The sequence below is a fragment of the Oncorhynchus gorbuscha genome, unplaced genomic scaffold (assembly GCF_021184085.1).
Source record: "Oncorhynchus gorbuscha isolate QuinsamMale2020 ecotype Even-year unplaced genomic scaffold, OgorEven_v1.0 Un_scaffold_835, whole genome shotgun sequence".
In the NCBI taxonomy this organism is placed as follows: Eukaryota; Metazoa; Chordata; class Actinopteri; order Salmoniformes; family Salmonidae; genus Oncorhynchus; species Oncorhynchus gorbuscha.
In genome coordinates this window covers 29628-50516 of record NW_025745831.1, presented here as the reverse complement: position 1 = coordinate 50516, position 20889 = coordinate 29628, and the positions used below count along the sequence as shown (strand labels likewise).

Here is a 20889-nt window from a genome sequence, read left to right as displayed (position 1 = left end):
GGGCAGCCCACTGAGTGCCGCTCCTTTCTCACGCAGTGTGAGATTGTGTTCTCTCTCCAACCCAACACATACTCTAGAGAGAGAGCTCGGGTTGCTTACGTCATTTCACTCCTTACTGGCCGGGCTCGAGAATGGGGCACAGCTATCTGGGAGGCAAGGGCTGATTGCTCTAACAAGTTCCAGAACTTTAAAGAGGAGATGATTCGGGTTTTTGACCGTTCAGTTTTTGGTAGGGAGGCTTCTAGGGCCCTGGCTTCCTTATGCCAAGGTGAACGGTCCATAACGGATTATTCTATTGAGTTTCGCACTCTTGCTGCCTCTAGTGAGTGGAACGAGCCGGCGCTGCTCGCTCGTTTTCTGGAGGGACTCCACGCAGTGGTTAAGGATGAGATTCTCTCCCGGGAGGTTCCTTCAGATGTGGACTCTTTGATTGCTCTCGCCATCCGCATAGAACGACGGGTAGATCTTCGTCACCGGGCTCGTGGAAGAGAGCTCGCATCAACGGTGTTTCCCTGCTCCGCATCGCAACCATCTCCCTCCTCTGGCTCAGAGTCTGAGCCCATGCAGCTGGGAGGGATTCGCATCTCGACTAAGGAGAGGGAACGGAGGATCACCAACCGCCTGTGCCTCTATTGCGGAGTTGCTGGACATTTTGTTAATTCATGTCCAGTAAAAGCCAGAGCTCATCTGTAAGCGGAGGGCTACAGGTGAGCGCAACTACTCAAGTCTCTCCATCAAAATCCTGTACTACTTTGTCGGTCCATCTACGCTGGACCGGTTCGGGTGCTACATGTAGTGCCTTGATAGACTCTGGGGCTGAGGGTTGTTTCATGGACGAAGCATGGGTTCGGAAACATGACATTCCTTTCAGAGAGTTAGAGAAGCCTACGCCCATGTTCGCCTTAGATGGTAGTCATCTTCCCAGTATCAGATTTGAGACACTACCTTTAACCCTCACAGTATCTGGTAACCACAGTGAGACTATTTCTTTTTTGATTTTTCGTTCACCGTTTACACCTGTTGTTTTGGGTCATCCCTGGCTAGTATGTCATAATCCTTCTATTAATTGGTCTAGTAATTCTATCCTATCCTGGAACGTTTCTTGTCATGTGAAGTGTTTAATGTCTGCCATCCCTCCCGTTTCTTCTGTCCCTACTTCTCAGGAGGAACCTGGCGATTTGACAGGAGTGCCGGAGGAATATCATGATCTGCGCACGGTCTTCAGTCGGTCCCGAGCCAACTCCCTTCCTCCTCACCGGTCGTATGATTGTAGTATTGATCTCCTTCCGGGGACCACTCCTCCTCGGGGTAGACTATACTCTCTGTCGGCTCCCGAACGTAAGGCTCTCGAGGATTATTTGTCTGTGTCTCTTGACGCCGGTACCATAGTGCCTTCTTCCTCTCCGGCCGGGGCGGGGTTCTTTTTTGTTAAGAAGAAGGACGGTACTCTGCGCCCCTGCGTGGATTATCGAGGGCTGAATGACATAACGGTTAAGAATCGTTATCCGCTTCCCCTTATGTCATCAGCCTTCGAGATTCTGCAGGGAGCCAGGTGCTTTACTAAGTTGGACCTTCGTAACGCTTACCATCTCGTGCGCATCAGAGAGGGGGACGAGTGGAAAACGGCGTTTAACACTCCGTTAGGGCATTTTGAGTACCGGGTTCTGCCGTTTGGTCTCGCCAATGCGCCAGCTGTTTTTCAGGCATTAGTTAATGATGTTCTGAGAGACATGCTGAACATCTTTGTTTTTGTCTATCTTGACGATATCCTGATTTTTTCTCCGTCACTCGAGATTCATGTTCAGCACGTTCGACGTGTTCTACAGCGCCTTTTAGAGAATTGTCTCTACGTAAAGTCTGAGAAGTGCTCTTTTCATGTCTCCTCCGTTACTTTTCTCGGTTCCGTTATTTCCGCTGAAGGCATTCAGATGGATTCCGCTAAGGTCCAAGCTGTCAGTGATTGGCCCGTTCCAAGGTCACGTGTCGAGTTGCAGCGCTTTTTAGGTTTCGCTAATTTCTATCGGCGTTTCATTCGTAATTTCGGTCAAGTTGCTGCCCCTCTCACAGCTCTTACTTCTGTCAAGACGTGTTTTAAGTGGTCCGGTTCCGCCCAGGGAGCTTTTGATCTTCTAAAAGAACGTTTTACGTCCGCTCCTATCCTCGTTACTCCTGACGTCACTAGACAATTCATTGTCGAGGTTGACGCTTCAGAGGTAGGCGTGGGAGCCATTCTATCCCAGCGCTTCCAGTCTGACGATAAGGTTCATCCTTGCGCTTATTTTCTCATCGCCTGTCGCCATCTGAGCGCAACTATGATGTGGGTAACCGTGAACTGCTCGCCATCCGCTTAGCCCTAGGCGAATGGCGACAGTGGTTGGAGGGGGCGACCGTTCCTTTTGTCGTTTGGACAGACCATAAGAACCTTGAGTACATCCGTTCTGCCAAACGACTTAATGCCCGTCAAGCTCGTTGGGCGTTGTTTTTCGCTCGTTTCGAGTTTGTGATTTCTTACCGTCCGGGTAGCAAGAACACCAAGCCTGATGCCTTATCCCGTCTGTTTAGTTCTTCTGTGGCTTCTACTGATCCCGAGGGGATTCTTCCTTATGGGCGTGTTGTCGGGTTAACAGTCTGGGGAATTGAAAGACAGGTTAAGCAAGCACTCACGCACACTGCGTCGCCGCGCTTGTCCTAGTAACCTCCTTTTCGTTCCTGTTTCCACTCGTCTGGCTGTTCTTCAGTGGGCTCACTCTGCCAAGTTAGCTGGTCATCCCGGTGTTCGAGGCACTCTTGCGTCTATTCGCCAGCGCTTTTGGTGGCCGACTCAGGAGCGTGACACGCGCCGTTTCGTGGCTGCTTGTTCGGACTGCGCGCAGACTAAGTCGGGTAACTCTCCTCCTGCCGGTCGTCTCAGACCGCTCCCCATTCCTTCTCGACCATGGTCTCACATCGCCCTAGACTTCATTACCGGTCTGCCTTTGTCTGCGGGGAAGACTGTGATTCTTACGGTTGTCGATAGGTTCTCTAAGGCGGCACATTTCATTCCCTCGCTAAACTTCCTTCCGCTAAGGAGACGGCACAAATCATTATCGAGAATGTATTCAGAATTCATGGCCTCCCGTTAGACGCCGTTTCAGACAGAGGCCCGCAATTCACGTCACAGTTTTGGAGGGAGTTCTGTCGTTTGATTGGTGCGTCCGTCAGTCTCTCTTCCGGGTTTCATCCCCAGTCTAACGGTCAAGCAGAGAGGGCCAATCAGACGATTGGTCGCATACTACGCAGCCTTTCTTTCAGAAACCCTGCGTCTTGGGCAGAACAGCTCCCCTGGGCAGAATACGCTCACAATTCGCTTCCTTCGTCTGCTACCGGGTTATCTCCGTTTCAGAGTAGTCTGGGTTACCAGCCTCCTCTGTTCTCATCCCAGCTTGCCGAGTCCAGCGTTCCCTCCGCTCAAGCGTTTGTCCAACGTTGTGAGCGCACCTGGAGGAGGGTGAGGTCTGCACTTTGCCGTTACAGGGCACAGACTGTGAGAGCCGCCAATAAACGCAGGATTAAGAGTCCAAGGTATTGTTGCGGCCAGAGAGTGTGGCTTTCCACTCGCAACCTTCCTCTTACGACAGCTTCTCGTAAGTTGACTCCGCGGTTCATTGGTCCGTTCCGTGTCTCCCAGGTCGTCAATCCTGTCGCTGTGCGACTGCTTCTTCCGCGACATCTTTGTCGCGTCCATCCTGTCTTCCATGTCTCCTGTGTCAAGCCCTTTCTTCGCACCCCCGTTCGTCTTCCCTCCCCCTCCCGTCCTTGTCGAGAGCGCACCTATTTACAAGGTACATAAGATCATGGACATGCGTTCTCGGGGACGGGGTCACCAATACTTAGTGGATTGGGAGGGTTACGGTCCTGAGGAGAGGAGTTGGGTTCCGTCTCGGGACGTGCTGGACCGTTCACTCATTGATGATTTCCTCCGTTGCCGCCAGGATTCCTCCTCGAGTGCGCCAGGAGGCGCTCGGTGAGTGGGGGGTACTGTCATGTTTTGTCATTTATTATCTTGTCTTGTCCCTGTGCTTCCCATTCTATTCGTTTCCCTCTGCTGGTCTTATTAGGTTCTTTCCCTCTTTCTATCCCTCTCTCTCCCCCTCCCTCTCTCACTCTCTCGCTCTCTCTTCTCTCTATCGTTCCGTTCCTGCTCCCAGCTGTTCCTATTCCCCTAATCAATCATTTAGTCTTCCCACACCTGTTCCCGATCCTTTCCCCTGATTAGAGTCCCTATTTCTTCCTTTGTGTTCCGTTCCTGTCCTGTCGGTTCCTTGTCTAGAATTCACCGTGCTGTGTTTGTGTATCGCCCTGTCGTGTCGTGTTTTCCTCAGATGCTGCGTGGTGAGCAGGTGTCTGAGTCTGTCTGGTTCAAGTGCCTTCCCGAGGCAACCTGTTGTTCACCTGCTGTTCAAGATCGAGTCTCCAGTTTGTCCTCGTCTTTTCGAGTGAAAGTTGTGTTTTTTTGTTTGTATTTACTTTACTGGATTAAAGACTCTGTTTTCGCCAAGTCGCTTTTGGGTCCTCTTTCACCTGCATGACACTTCCGGGTTAAGCGGGCATTGTGTCAAAAAGCATGGCTCTCGACCATCAACTCTCCCAAGTCCATATGGGAGTTGCAGCAATGAGACAAGACTGTAACTACCAATTGGGGGAAAAAAGGGGGAAATAAATCAAATCTAAAATTTGGACTCATCAGACCAAAGGACAGATTTCCACTGCTCTAATGTCCATTACTTGTGTTTCTTGACCCAACATCAAATCTATTCTCCTTATTGAAGGCCTGATTCACGCAGTCTTCTCTGAACAGTTGATGTTGAGATATGTCTGTTGCTTTAACTCTTTGAAGCATTTATTTGGGCTGCAATTTTTGAGGCTGGTAACTCTATTGACCTTACCCTCTGCAGCAGAGAAACTCTGGATCCTTCCTTTGCTGTGGCGGTAATCATGAAAGCCAGTTTCATCATAGCGCTTGATGGTTTTTGCGACTGCACTTGAAGAAACTTTCAAAGTTCTTGAAATGTTCCGTATTGACTGACATTCATGTCTTAAAGAAATTATGGACTGTCATTTCTATTTGCTTATTTGAGCTGTTCTTGCCATAATATGGACTTGGTCTTTTACCAAGTAGTGCTATCTTCTGTATACCACCCCTACCTTTCACAACACAACTGATTGGCTCAAATCCATTAAGATGGAAAGAAATTCCACAAATTAACTTTTAACAAGCAAACCTGTTAATTGAAATGTATTGCAGGTGACTGCCTCATGAAGCTGGTTGAGAGAATGCCAAGCTTTCATCATGGAAAAGGGTGGCTACTTTGAAGAATCTCAAATATAAAATATATTTCGATTTGTTTAACACTTTTTGGGTCACTACGTTATTTCTTAGTTGTGATGTCTTCAATATTATTCTACAATGTAGAAAATGGTAGAAATAAAGAAAAACTCTGGAATGAGTAGGTGTGTAATACGTTGACTGGTACTGTAAATTAAATCATATGAAACAATGTAATTCAAATGCTATTTCGATGGGACACTTTTTGGGCTGTGAAGCCAGCATGAACTGGCAGAGTTTACCAATTGGTTGTTCCATCGTTTCGTCTTAGCTGAGGAATGCGGCCAGTGTCACAGCCACTGACAAAGCACATGCCTGCAATAATTTAGATCCTATAGAGGAGGAGAGTGGTTTCGTCGCTCTAGCACATTCAGAGCTGTATTAACTTTTAGCCAATTTCATCAAAGTAATCTAAAGAAATCCATCGTTTTTAGATAGATAGATGGACAAGATTAATATTACATTAAAGGTTGGTTCCTAACGAGTTCAGGAAGCCAAGCTAGAGCCCTGTCTGGTGTTCCCCCGTACCCGCTTAACTACTCCAGCGTCGGTCCTTACTGAACGCTCTAGCCACAAAACGAAGCATCGGGGAGTGCAGGCTTTCCGGTTGGTGGAGACACCAGGTCCAGGGACCGCCACCAATGAAACAGGGGTTGCATAAGCCAGCTCGTCGGGCTGTCTTGCAATAGCTGGCTCAAGTGGTTTCTTGCCCCGGTTGGCCCAGCTGGCTTGTCAGGCTGCCTGCTTGTCAGGCTGCTATGCCTCCGTCGGATCATCGGGCTCCCACGCCTCAGAGGGATCGACAGGCCTTCATGCCTCAGCCGGCTCACAAGGCTCTCACGTCTCTGCTGGTTCGTTGGGATTTCACACCCAGCTGGCTCGTCCAGTGCCTCGGCATTGGCCGGGTGGTGCCCCCAACAGGGGGGGCTACTGCCATGCGCCTAGCTCCCCAGCATTACGCACACCTGCCTTCCACCTTCATGCGCATCAGTGATTATTACCTCCCCTATATCTGTCTGTTCCCTCGTTCTGTTCCCCACTTTAGCATTGATTGTCATATGTCCTTGTATACCCGTGTGCTGATGCTGTTCCTGTCTTTTTCAGATTAAATGTTTAACTCCCCGTACCTGCTTCTCTACTCCAGGGCCGGTCCTGACAGGTGCAGACATTTTGATCAAAATAGATATGTATTTTACAGTTATAAGGATGGTGTCAACAACTGAAACACTGCTGGGTTTTTCACACTCAACAGTTTCCCGTGTGTATCAAGAAGGGTCCACCACCCAAAGGACATCCAACCAACTTGACACAACTGGGGAAGCATTGAATGCTTTCGACACCTTGTAGAGTCCATTCCTCAAAAAGGCTTTGGGCAAAGGGGGTGCAACTCAATATTAGGAAGGTGTTCCTAATGTTTTGTACACTCAGTGTATATCAATACATTTTAAAAAATGTATTGAAGTACAAGTTACCAAAGTTACAATACATTACCACAGATTGCATGTTCATTACCAAAATTAGTGAATGTTCTGGTAACTTTTGTAAATTACCAGTAGCTTTGCAGCCCTAGATATCACTGAAAGCATTGATGAGAGAGACAATGCCTGTCCTGAAGCTGACAGTAGATGCCTTTAAAACTATGGGCAACGGTGAGCACTATTACCATCGTGCTTCTACACCTGCATTGCTTGCTGTTTGGGGTTTTAGGCTGGGTTTCTGCACAGCACTTTGAGATATCAGCTGATGTAAGAAGGGCTATTTAAATACATTTGATTTGATCAAGTGGCCGTGAGTTTTAATAGGCGTTGTGGATTGGGATGGCAGATGGGCATAAGCTGCAAGCTCCAGCTTTGAGGCTTGCGTGTTTAACCCCAAACCTTAACCCTTAACTTAACCTTTCGGAAGTCATGCAGGAGTAGCTGCATAAAAGAGGAGCAACCCAGGGTGTCCAAAAACACCTCAATTTGATGTTGGGAGCAACTTTAAAATGTGACGTTTGGAGAAATCAAATTGGTCAAACTGTGAGATCTTGTTGAGACATCTGGACCACCTGGCAGCACCAGCCAACAGCCTGCCTGAGGCCCAATGAAGAGGTTACAACGCTGGGTCACACACCGCCCCCATCCCCATATCCATTGCCCTATCCTAAAGCCCTCCATCCATCGGTCCTTTCCGCTATTCTGTCCCACTGTGTGTGTCAGCTCCAGCACGCCAAGGCTTTCTCTCCAGGCGCCACGGCTAATTAGATTTTTAATTTAACGCGACTCCTCAGCTAATAGTTTGAGCTCTAGATTCATTAATGTGATTTGACTTGTTCTAATTTGTGCGCCTACGCTCTCCCCGTATCCCACTCCGCCACCTGTTAGGTCAACCAGCAAACAAACAAGCTACGGGTCGGGGCACCGCTCTCTGAGTTCACTGAGTGAAACATGTTGAGGAGACGGAGACATGGAACGACAGGTGAGGGGGCCTGGCCTGCGGAGACAGCCTGGATCTCATAAGGAGGGCGAGAATCAAAGGCCATCAAGTCATTTTCCCCGGTTAGATTTGAGTCAGGGATGGTGTGTGTCACAGCAACAGCCTGGATCTCCTAAGGAAGCCAAGGTCATTTTCCTCAGTTAGATTTGAGTCAGGGATGGTGTGTGTGTGTCTCACAGCAACAGCCTGGATCTGGTTAGGAAGCCAAGGTAATTTTCCTCTGTTAGATTTGAGTAAATACAACATTATTATGTAAAACAGAATGTTGCATTTTCTTTTTCTGGAGTGGAATTCCACACTAAGTAACATTTGTATTCTCTATTTGGAAACAGATGGGGTGATAATAAGGAAGACAAAGAAGGAAACGGGGATTGAACCCTGGTCTCCATATATGAGCCAGGAGTGTTACCCACTTGACCATGGCTATGCACTGAACCAGGCATATTAACAACACATCTCTATAAAGCTTTCAGATCACAGAGGACCGGAACCAGGAGTGAAAACTCAAGAACCAAAGGAACCCAACTTCCAAGCCCCTTCATCATGTAGAATCATAAATGTTTTCTATTATGTTTTTCTGCAGGGAACATTGAAAATGAATAGACTTCACAGTGCACCTTGGATGGGCATACACCTTGTCACAACAAAATACTTTTAGGAAACCAAATCCTCAATACTCTCCTTCAGAGGAAACCCCACAGACCCCCACACTTTCAGGTTGATTCTATCTAGAATTCCTACGGCTTTTAATACAGCAGCAAAGGGATGCCCACCTCCCTTCCAGCTAGTTGAGGGTAGAGATGATGCACACCCACTATTGTTCACAGAAATGTGTCAAACACAGCAGCCTTTGAGACAAAATGTTCACACTCTCTCTCTTGCTTCTCTCTCCTTTTCTCTCTCCCTCCCTTCGCCTCGCTCTCTTGCTGACTCTCACTCCCTCGTTCTGCTCTTTCTACCCTGACCCCCTGCACCCCTCTTTCTCTTTCCATCTCTCCATCTTTCCCTTTCCTCTCACTTCCGACCCTTACAGCTCTCTGGCATGGAACCAGCCTCTCCATGGTAGAAAAATAACCATGCTATGTGTGTGGGGGGCATCGCAGCATCATCGCTTTGAAATCTCCATCACAGTCCAACTGCTCTACCACCACACTCACTCCTCCCTCCCTCCCTCTCTCTCTCTCTCTCTCTCTCTATCCATCTCTTTCCTTCTATCTATCTGTTCCTCTCCTCTATCCCTCTGCCATTCTCTATCTTTATGAAACATGATGATGCAGAAAGACTGTGCATCAAAGCACACCCACAATAGCTGTGGGAGTTCAAAAATGTAGTGAGTGAGTTATGTTCTCCAGAGCAGCTGTATATAAAGTTAACTCCATACGTATGCAAAGGTACAGTATGTGTGCACCAGTGAGTGCATGTACTGTGTAGGTGCTTGTTAGTATATGTGTGATTGTTTATCTCATGTCTAACCCTTATCTGAGCTCGCGCTCCACTGGACATTGAGAGAGAGTACCCAAATGTTGAGCCACCTGTTAGCGCCCTGCGGTATTGTGGGATTGAGAGAAAGGCATACAGAAGACCAATCTGTGTAGCGGGTTACCGTGCCAACAACACAGAGTTTTACGGATACAGTTATCCTGTGTGTGTGTATCCTGTGTGTGTGTTTCTTTTCTCTCCTTCTCCCCTCACAGGTGAAAATCATCACTCCCCAATCAGTCAACAATCAATCATCAATCAGAAGACACACCTCCTCCTATTTCCTGACCTATCACAGTTCCTTCCCCATGGTTTAAAAACCCCATCATTTGTTTGTTCATGAGCTCAGCTCAGCTCAATCTCTCTATAAATGCCATGTCTGTAGGTCTCTGTGTTTCACTCTCGCTTTGTGTCTTAACCTCTCTTTTGTTTAAAGCACCTCCATAGCACTTTGTCATCACCTGTGAGTATTGTTTTTGGTTATGGTGTTTGTTTGTTTGCTTGCTGGTGGGAAAATAAGGGGGAAACTAAGACAAGTCGCCCAGGGGAACTGGGCGGACCACCCACTGTATTTTTGGTTAGTTAGTTAGTTGTTGTTAAAGTAGGCTAGTCTAGCTTAGGGGTGTGTTTTTGTATATTTATTGTTTCTTTCCTTGGGTCCAGCTCAACCAAGACAAGTCGCCCATGGGCATACGCTACCCGTAGGTGAACTTTGTTAAATACACTAGTTAGAACTGGGCGGACCACCCACTGTATTTTTGGTTAGTTAGTTAGTTGTTGTTAAAGTAGGCTAGTCTAGCTTAGGGGTGTGTTTTTGTATATTTATTGTTTCTTTCCTTGGGTCCAGCTCAGCCCCTTTTCCTGCTCCCCCCCATTACCGTGTGTTTATAAATAAACCTGGAGTTTGACGGTAGATTTCTGTTGTCGTGGTTATTTCATTCACACTTTTACTTTGTCACAATAATAATTTGCATGAGTTATGTTACGGGTCTCATTACCATCCCCCCTAGCCTGTCGGGCCAAAAGGGATTCGTAACACAGAGATTTTTACAGATAGCTGTGTGTGTGTGTGTGTGTCCGTCTGTCCGAAAGAGAGTACAAATCACATCCTACACAAAACCCGCTCCTCTTTTGACAATCTTCAGTGCTTATTAATTTATCCGTAGAACCATCAGACTCTCCAGGCCCTACACACACATACCCCAAGGAAAGGCACACACACAAAGAGGCTGAGGAGAGGTGGCAACCACATTGGAAGTGCTAGGCACATACACACACACAGACAGACAGACATCATCAGAAATAAGAGTCATCAGAGCCCTTGGAAAAAAGTCTGAGACTTTGGACACAGAGTTAGGGCTGGGCGATATGGCTTAAAAATAACAGATTTTTGGGGGCGATTTACGATATCCAAAATATCTGGACAGTGACATTTTTTGTTGTTTATGCTCTGTACTCCAGCACGTTGGATTTCAAATGATACAATGACAAAGAGGTTAAAGTGCTGATTGTCAGTTCTAATTTGAGGGTGAACCGTTTAGAAATTACAGCACTTTTTGTACATAGTATTGGGACAAATTCACTTATGCACATATACTGTATGTGTATTAGTAAAAAGTGTAATATTTAGTTAATATGTGCAATAGTAAAAAGTTTAATATTTGATCCTATATTCATAGCAATCAATGACTACATCAAGCTTGTGACTCTACAAGATTGTTTTGGTTGTGTTTCAGATTATTTTGTGCCCAATAGAAATGAATGGTAAATCATGTATTGTTTCATTTTGGAGTCACATTTATTGTAAATAATGAGTGAAAAAGTTACTACTTTTTATGTAGGCCTATAGAATATAAAAATGATAGTTTCCCCAATTAGTTCATATTATGCACATGTAACTTTTTTTTCATTTGAGAACTAATTTTATATTTAATTCCATGATATTGTTGTTACAAAATAGATTTGTGTTGACTGTGATCAGGGTATGAGAATATAAGAACATCTGCTAGGCTACATTAACAAACTGGGCATGCATAGCTCACCGCATGATCCTCAAACCAAAGACTTGCCAAACTCATGTTTCTAAAATTGAATTCAAAGGCAGTGTAGAATGACTGTATCGCCTAATAAGACATTTATTTGTTTCTCAAATGCTTCACAATTGGTTTCTTAAGTGGCAGGCTTGAAATAATAATATGTCTTCAATCATTCATTTGCATTCCTTCTTTGGTTGCTTGGATTGCTCCGGAAAGATTTAGAGTTAGTGTGTTGTTTAGTAGCCTTGTTGCAAATAAATTGATAGTGACACAATCACACATTTCTAATCAAGCAAAGTCAATGTTATTATTTCAAGCCTGCCACTTAAGAAACCAATTGTGAAGCATTTGAGACACGCTACAGGCAGGAAGGAGCTTAACAGCACTTCAACATCATACCTATACATTTTGCATTTAGGTTGCATAAAATTAAATGTAAAAAATAAAGTATTTGAATTAAATAACAATGAAACAAATAAATGTCTTATTAGGCGATACAGTCATTCTACACTGCCTTTGAATTCAATTTTAGAAACATGAGTTTGGCAAGTCTTTGGTTTGAGGATCATGCGGTGAGCTATGCATGCCCATCAAGCAAAGTCAATGTTATGTCTCCTTGGCTATAAAAGGTTGTAGCAGAGCCTGTCAATGTCAGAGACAAAGCAAAGAAATCTCATATGCATCGGAGTCATGACTTTCCCGGACATTTTAGAGCTTGTTTCTATCACAAAGCACTGCGGACTCAAATATCATTATACTGTAGATTGTTTCAAATAATTAGGTACATTTCATTTTACATCAGCAAGAGCGGTGCAGGACAGTGCTCATGACAGGGACAACCTTTCCATGGCAGTGTGTAATGCAGTGTAGTTTTTTATACACCATCCCAGCAGCACAAAAACTCAGTATGCTAGTACATTTTCTTAGAAATATAACATTGCCCTGTGCTTCTCAGAGCATGCTCTTTGTATAGCCTAGGCTATGGATAATTTGTATAATTTGATTGAGACAACAATAAGTACACTTCATATTGTGTACCCCGCAGAGAATCATGGATGAGGGGAAGCATCAGGCACGCATCAAGATACAGTGCATTCAGAAAGTATTCAGTCCCCTTAAAACTTAGCGGGATTGATTTGACAACATCCGGTGAAATACTAGAAATATTTAACTTTCATGAAATCACAAGTGTAATACATAAAAATAAAGCTTAACTTCTTGTTAATCCATCCACCATGTCAGATTTCAAAAAGGCTTTATGGCGAAAGCAAACCATGCGATTATCTGGACAGCGTCCCATCATACAAATGCATGGCAAACATTTTTCAACCAGGGAGGTTGCGACACAAAATAAATAAGGATATAGTTCATGCCTTACCTTTGAAGATCTTCTTCTGTTGGCACTCCAAAATTTCCAAGAAACATCACAAATGGTCCATTTGTTCGATAAATTGCTTCTTTATATCCCCAAAATGTCAATTTATTTGGCGCGTTTGATTCAGAAAAACACCCGTTCCAACTCGTCCAACATGACTACAAATTATCTAATAAGTTACCCGTAAACTTGGTCCAAACATTTCAAACAACTTTCCTAATCCATCTTTAGGTATCCTAAAATGTAAAATATCGATACAATTTAAGACAGAATATATTGTGTTCAATAGCAGATAAAATCAAAGTGGAGCGAGCTACAGGTCGTGTGCACCAAACAAAAGAGTACACTTGGCTTGACTCTCATACTGAATAGCCGTACTTCTTCATTTCTCAAAGGAAAAATATCAACCAATTTCTAAACACTGATATCTATTGTGAGCCATAGGAACTGCAACCAGGTGCCTCATAAATCTAGTTTCCCATAGAAATTTAATAGAATACACAGTGAACAAAAAAAAGTATCCTGGATGGTTTGTCATCAGATTTTCGCCTTCCAAATAAGTTTTGTTATACTCACAGACATTATTAGAACAGTTTTAGGAACGTTAGAGCGGTTTCTATCCAAATCTACCAATTATATGCATACCCTAGCTTCTGGGCCTGAGTAGCAGGCAGTTTATTTTGGGCATGCTTTTCATCCGGATGTGAAAATACTGCCCCCTATCCCAAAGAGGTTTAACTTATTCCATATTTTGTTACATTACAGCTTTATTCTAAAATGTATTGAATTGTTCTTTTCCACCCTCATCAATCTACACACAACACCCCTTAATGACAAAAACAGGTTTTTAGACATTTCTACAAACCTCCCAGGAAATATCACATTTACATAAGTATTCAGTGCTTATTATCTCCAAGCCATTTGCTAATGCTAGTAAGCTCTGTGCTAAGTATGCTCTCCAACATAGTTTTACTTCTGTGAGACACCAGAACTGTAGAGTCATCCGCATATAGAAAAATATGGCTAGAACAAGCATCTTTCATATTGTTAATATACAATAAAAACAGCAGAGGCCCATGCACGCTCCCCTGCGGTACGCCATAACTCATTGGTTTTGCCTGAGACAGTGAACCATTAACCTCTACTATTTGCATTAACCTCTACTGAAAATCATATGTTAACTTTGTCAACATATTCATACATTTGCTCATGTACAACTCTCTCCAGGATCTTTGATACTATACAGAGGATAGGCCCAGGGTCAGACTTTATCCCCTTCTTATACAGAGGTATAACTTTAGCTTGTTTGATGTCCCTGGGAAAGATGCCTTGTTCAAGAGAGAGATTAACGATATGTGTAATGATATGTGTAATACAAGGGTCAATTTGCTCAGCAGAATCTATTAGAAACCTTGCAGGAATATTATCCAGGCCTGTGGCTTTGGAGCATTCAAGCTCTGCCAGCATACTGACTATTTTGGCTGTTGCTACCTTTGCAAAAGAAAAAGAGTTTGGCTGAACCCCTAACTCTACATAGTACTTCTTGACTTGTTTGCTTCCATACAAACCAGAACTGGTGGGCAGCTTGCTAACCAGCTTGCTGGCAACATATACCATCTCCCCCCTGATGTTCAGTCCAATATTGTTTAGTTTGTTTTTGGTAGTGTTACAACAGCCTAGTTCCTTAAATGATCTCCAAAACTTTTTAGGGTCATTATTGTTCTCAATTATTTTCTCAGCAAAGTAACGCCTCTTAGCTCCATCCATCCTGCTCTGTGCTTCATTTCTGTGACGTTTATATAGGACAAAATCAGTCTGCTCTTGAGAGTTCTTACATTTTTTGAAGCTCTTATTCCTTACTTGGATAGATTCTAGAATCTCATGATTAAACAAAGGGCTAGATCTCTGCTTTACCCTGACCCGTCCAATGGGAGCCATCACATTCACCATATCAAGGAATCTACATTTAAAGACTTCTCAAGTACTGTCTACCCCTACACTATCAGCACAGGTGACCAGTCAATTTTACCCACTTCCTCCCTAAACTTTTCAACACAGTATTTTTTGAGTCCTCTGATTCTAACGGTTTTGTGGCACTTAAAGATAGTGCAAAATGTAATAAAAGGATCACTGATTACATATACTATTACTCCACTGCGATATTTTAGATTTATCAGACACCAATATTAAGTCAATCCTACTTTGCACTGTTTCACATATCCTGGTGGGATCTTTTATCATTTGGGTCAGAGCAAGTGATCTACAAAAGTGCATAAATACATGTGGGTCGGGCTATTTTCTTTTTTGCAGACATCAGTATGGAAATCCCCTAACAAAATGATTTCCTTCAACAGGGAATCATTACAGTTTGTCAAGTGTGTGTGTGTGTGTGTGTGTGTGTGTGTGTGTGTGTGTGTGTGTGTGTGTGTGTGTGTGTGTGTGTGTGTGTGTGTGTGTGTGTGTGTGTGTGTGTGTGTGTGTGTGTGTGTGTGTGTGTGTGTGTGTGTGTGTGTGTGTGAGAGAGCATTCATCCTTCTCTAAGTGACACAGTCAGGGTGCTGTCAGCCCAGTGTTAGGGAGCAGCCTGATCACAGGGAGAGTGTGTATTAGTGTGTGTGTGTGTGTGTGTGTGTGTGTGTGTGTGTGTGTGTGTGTGTGTGTGTGTGTGTGTGTGTGTGTGTGTGTGTGTGTGTGTGTGTGTGTGTGTGTGTGTGTGTGTGTGTGTGTGTGTGTGTGTGTGTGTGTGTGTGTGTGTGTGTGAGCAGCTTGATCAAAGAGAGAACAGAGCTTTTGAAGTCTCACAGGGACTGACAGCTCCGAACCCCATGGGAACCAGTTCTCTCCCCTCCCTCCACCCCTTCATTGCTCTTTACCCCACACTACCCTCCCCCTCCTCTCTAACCATCCACTGTTTCCTTTCCACTCCCTCTTGCTTTATCCCTACTTTTTCTCAGCATCTTCTCCTGCCATCTTTCTCCACTTGGATGCTCTGATGGAAGCATGGAGAAGCATACAGGCACAGTGTTGCTCTCTCTCTCTCTCTCTCCCTCTCTCTCTCTCTTTACCTCTTCCTCTCCCCCTCACTCTTTCCTGCGACTGTAAGGACAGAAGACACTTTGGAACCTATCTATCATCTAACACACCAGGTAGCGTGTCATGATGGGTTGCCGTCTCTCATCTGCCCGACAGCTAACTGACATCCAATCTGACTCTACAGCAGAGAGGGCCCTGACACTGAAGGGCAACCAGTGAAGAACAAACACCATTGTAAATACAACCCATATTTATGCTTATTTATTTTATCTTGTGTCCTTTAACTATTTGTACATTGTATATATATATATAATATGACATTTGTAATGTCTTTACTGTTTTGAAACTGCTGTATGTGTAATGTTTACTGTTAATTTTTGTTGTTTTTCACTTTATATATTCACTTTGTATGTTGTCTACCTCACTTGCTTTGGCAATGTTAACACATGTTTCCCATGCCAATAAAGCCCTTGAATTGAATATAATTGAATTGAATTGATAGACGTAGACTAGAGGAATCAGAGCAGAGCCGCTGAATACATTCAGTCAGTGCTTGACTTGGGAAGGGAGAAGTGCAGAAGCTGTCTTTTTCCACGTCCGTCCATTAGATTATGGTCACCACAATTCACAAATGGCATGCTATAAAGACCGCTGAGTATTTTAGGGGTTCATACACATTTTCCATGACTTCTCCATGACTTTCAAACCACATTTTCATGACTAGTATTATAGCCTGCATGAAAAAGAAAGCATTATTGACACGTGAAGACTGTCTTTTCCCATGTAGGCCTTCCATCTCTTGCCATTGTGCCATTGATCAAGACACTTGAATTGATCAAGACCCCCCCCCAAAAGCTAGGTATCTAACTAGACATATTTATATACAAGGCTAAAATATTTGTTTCAGGGGAGATCTATGCACATCAAGTCATTTGTCAGTTACGCTACGTTGTCACAATTACATGGCTACTGTTTAATAGAGGGGAATCCCAGTTTTTCAACGGTGCAGATTTATTTAGTGGGAAGAAGGCGACATCGACCTTGAGACACGCACTGAAGGGTCATTCGGATGATGGCTGATAGATTGATTTTTCATTGATTGATTGGCTAATATTTAAGTGTTCCTTCATTAAATACATTACAAAAATGGTGAAATAAATGTATTTTCATGACCTTACAGACCCTAATTTTACAACCTTCAACAGCGCATCATGCGCATACAAGCTGGCCCATTTTCAATCTGCACAATTGCGAACTGACAGCCTACTATCACGCACAGATTCACAGTCTAGTGGCAAATAAACTTGAACAAAGCCAAATCAGAAAATGAATTCCCAATAGCCATTGCTATTCAATTCAGATCCCGCCTTCATTCTGCTTTGATCAACCTTCTTTGCCTTGGTGTGTGAATCTGGGCCGGTGATAGGCTACTTTGTTTTATAGAGAAGCGGGCATACAATTGCCCAAAAATTTGAGGCGCTGTTACGGCGCGCTGGACAACTCTGGCCCCAGCAGAGCTCTTCAGCTGAAACTAGAGTGGATGACTGAGTAATCTAGTGACTACCACTGTTGAACTTTTCCGGCAGAGGATGAGACTGGCAGAATGGGCAGCTACCCATCAGTCTGCCAGTTTGTCCACACATTCTTCAAATGAATGAGTCACAGCTCAATTAGTCTCTGTGAAGCAAAGGTGACACAATGTTGGAGGCCCAAAGCTTGGATGCCTTCAGGGTTGCAAAATTGTAATGAACTCCAGTGGCAGGGGAAAAGACAGAGTGCACAGTTTGGGCACAGTTCTGGGACTGGAGCCCTGCTCTCTGTGTGGGTCCATTATGGCCACAGGAGACCTCCATCCTGGCACACTGGGCTTCCCATCCGCTGATATCTCAATTTAGGCACCTTCTCAGTTCAACTCATAGACTATATTATCCTTACTGCGTTACATTTCTTACAACTGAGTTTCTCTGTTAGACCAAATTGATGGTTTAGATGGTCAGAATTGGAGTCCTATCATTTCAGCCTCAAGCGCCAGCAGGCACAAAGACGATGAATTAGTAAGTAAGCAAGAATTCTAAAAAATGTCAAACCCATGCCCAGTAAACACCAATGGTAGCTATACAGCTATTACATCACAGAATCCAGCCATTACATTTTTCACTGAACTTCATGCCCATGGCTAACGCTGATGGTAGAGATAAAGCTATGACATTACAGGCATGTTTTCACAGAACTTCCCATAATCCAATCTTTGGAATGTCCCAAAAGCAGTTCCTAAGAAAAACTGCATGACCTTTTGTATACATGTGACTGCTTGTCCTGTACACCAGCTGAATGGTGTACAGGACGAATTGTCCTGATGAATTGTCATACTATAGTCAGTCAGTATGATCTCTTTCTCTATTTTCCATTGTTCCAACTTCTCCTGTGGTTTAGAATGTACTTCCCACATAATTTAACAGAACATATAGTACCTCTGGTATTTTCCCCCTTTATGGACAGATCTGCGTTCCCTTCATTCTACAATCAAACAGCAAGAGTGTATCAACCCCAACCCCAGGCCACATCAACCCTAGACTCAACCCCAGTCTCATCCATCATAGCCTTTCTGACGCCCTGTGTGTGTTCTTTGGGTTGTGAGCCGTCTGACTGAGTCTGGACTGGGATCAGAGGCCTGTGGAGGAGGGACTGGGATCAGAGGCCTGTGGAGGAGGGACTGGGAGAACCTGGGATCTTAATACACTAAAGTGGTTTCCTTTCATTAATTTTTGCATTGTTCTGTAACCATGGGGGGGGGTGGAGTGATTTGCCAGTAACTTCTGATCAAGAAAAGGAAATCATATAATAGTCCACTGTGGAATTTTCAACTGATTGTTCATCTTTTAGGTCTAATCTTCATAGTAGATGTCATTCGTTGGTTATCATATTGTTACTGAGGATGTCCAGAACTGAAAGGTTGACTCACCGAAGCCGAAGGCAGCAGGAGCAGGGATAGGAGCAGACTGGACAGGAGTGGACGTGTAGAGACCGGTCACGAGCAGGCCATCAAAATACACACTGGTGGAGACAGTCACTGTGGAGAGACCGAAACAAGAGTGTGATGTAAGAAAAGCACTGCTAAGTTATCTGGTCATCTTTCTTCAAACACTCACACACATTGGAATAAACACACAAAGAAACTAGCAACAGGCAAAGTAGTAAATTCATAGCAACGTGTTGGAATAGAGAACACTAGTAATGTCTTTTTTTTTGTAGGAACTAACTTGTTGGCCAAGTCTATGATGAAAATAAATGCTAAAAATAAGGTATTTGGTAAAAACGGGCTTGTTCTATGAAATAATCTTCATCAGCTAAAAATGTACAGTTTGTGAAATTTGAAGCATTTACAGTATGCAATAAAAACAAGTACATAATGCAGATAAAGGCTTCATAATTCATAAAGGTCGTCTTAACTAACTGATATTACCATTGAACACAACATAAAGGTCACGTTAACTGACTGATATTATCATAGAACACAACATAAAGGCCATGTTAGCTGACTGATATTATCATAGAAACAAAACATAAAGGTCACGTTAACTGACTGATATTATCATAGAACACAAGATAAAGACTTCATAATTCACAAAGGTCATGTTAACTGACTGATATTATCCCACAGAAACAAACATTTCAGATCTCCTAAGCCTGTTAACCTCAGACCATATTTTTAGCGTTTATCCCATACTCCCATTCTTTCCCCATTAATTTTCCCCATAGAAAGGGCTGAAGGAACCAGAGGTTACTCATTTCTGGTTTTAGGACTACATTCTGGCGAGCACTATCGCAAGCAAGATAATATGAATATAATATGAAACACTCAAACCTGAGGTATGGCTCTAATTGCATTACCTCCCTGCAAAGTATCTTAATCACCAATGAATGTATATGCTAATTACTTACAAGATCAAGGATCAACATCAACACTAAGTCCTAGTCCTGTAATTATTATGATAGAAATCCTACAAACACAGGCCCACCTCTCCAGTAACATACAGCAGACTACATACTGATGCTAGATAATTAGCCAGTGTGATGTGTATCTATCTGGCAGAGAACATGCCCACCACCACCTTTAACACTCTCTCTGCTGCTAACGAGACTAACGAGCACAGAGCACAGGTGTTCACGAGGGTCTGGCAATCAGAGAGGGGGAGGGGTAGAGGGTAACGGGTGTAAAGGTGAGAAGGAGTCCCCTAAGGGAGGCAGGGGGTTGTGTAAATAACAATATTTGTATGGGAGAGAGGGAAGGGAGAGGGAGAGACGGAAAAGACGGAACAGAGGTGAGTGCAGGTGCTGGGATGTTCCGGAGGTGCGGTTTGCATCCAGTTACAGATGCCAACTATGACAAATGTTACTCCACCCAAGAAATAAGACTATGGCAGCATAGGGAGAATGGCTTTCTGGTCTCTGTGGAGGTTTGAGTCACATACTAGGAGTGTTTTGTTATCTGATCTAACCACCCACTCTTCCACAGTGTGATCTACCACAGTAGACCTGCTGGGGAAATCAAAGATCCTTATTGATGAGTCAACGAAAGGACTTTGATGATGGTGTTACTCAGGGACTAGGCAATCCATCAATCCATGCCAGGTAGCCACAGTGTAGTCCCGGGGAGCAGAACGTCGATCAATAGTGTATCCAGCAGGTTAACTAGCTATTGGTTTTCTGTATAAATCTAATTCTGATTGACAGGACCACAGTACCACAAGACTACATTACTGGAGTTACTGTAAAACCTCACTAGCCACAGCAGGACTATATCGATGGATTTAAAACACCACAGGACAACTTCACTGTAAAAAAATATCTTTGGACTACATGACTATTGAGTCACAGGACCACAGGACCACACAACTACACGATTACATCACTAGTGTAAAACATCACTGGACTAGACGACTTTTGACTGACTGGACCACAGCACTACATCATTGACATAAAAATACCACAGGACTACATAGCTACATCACTGGGGTAAAAACAACTAGCATCACTGACTTTGTGGCTCATGGCTTGGCCTGGTGCCAACCAGACAGATCCTATGGCTACGAGGGGAAAACTAAGGCTCTAAAGGAATACAG

General features: G+C 43.9%; 1 protein-coding gene across 1 annotated transcript in view; it reads right to left on the bottom strand.

The window, feature by feature from the left end:
• The window catches only part of LOC124020489 (reelin-like), a 266814-nt gene that overhangs the window by 226249 nt on the left and 19676 nt on the right, over positions 1-20889 (bottom strand). The window contains exon 2 of the mRNA XM_046335735.1: positions 18729-18836. Coding sequence (XP_046191691.1) covers positions 18729-18836 — 108 coding nt within the window. The remainder of the gene's footprint in view (positions 1-18728; positions 18837-20889) is intronic.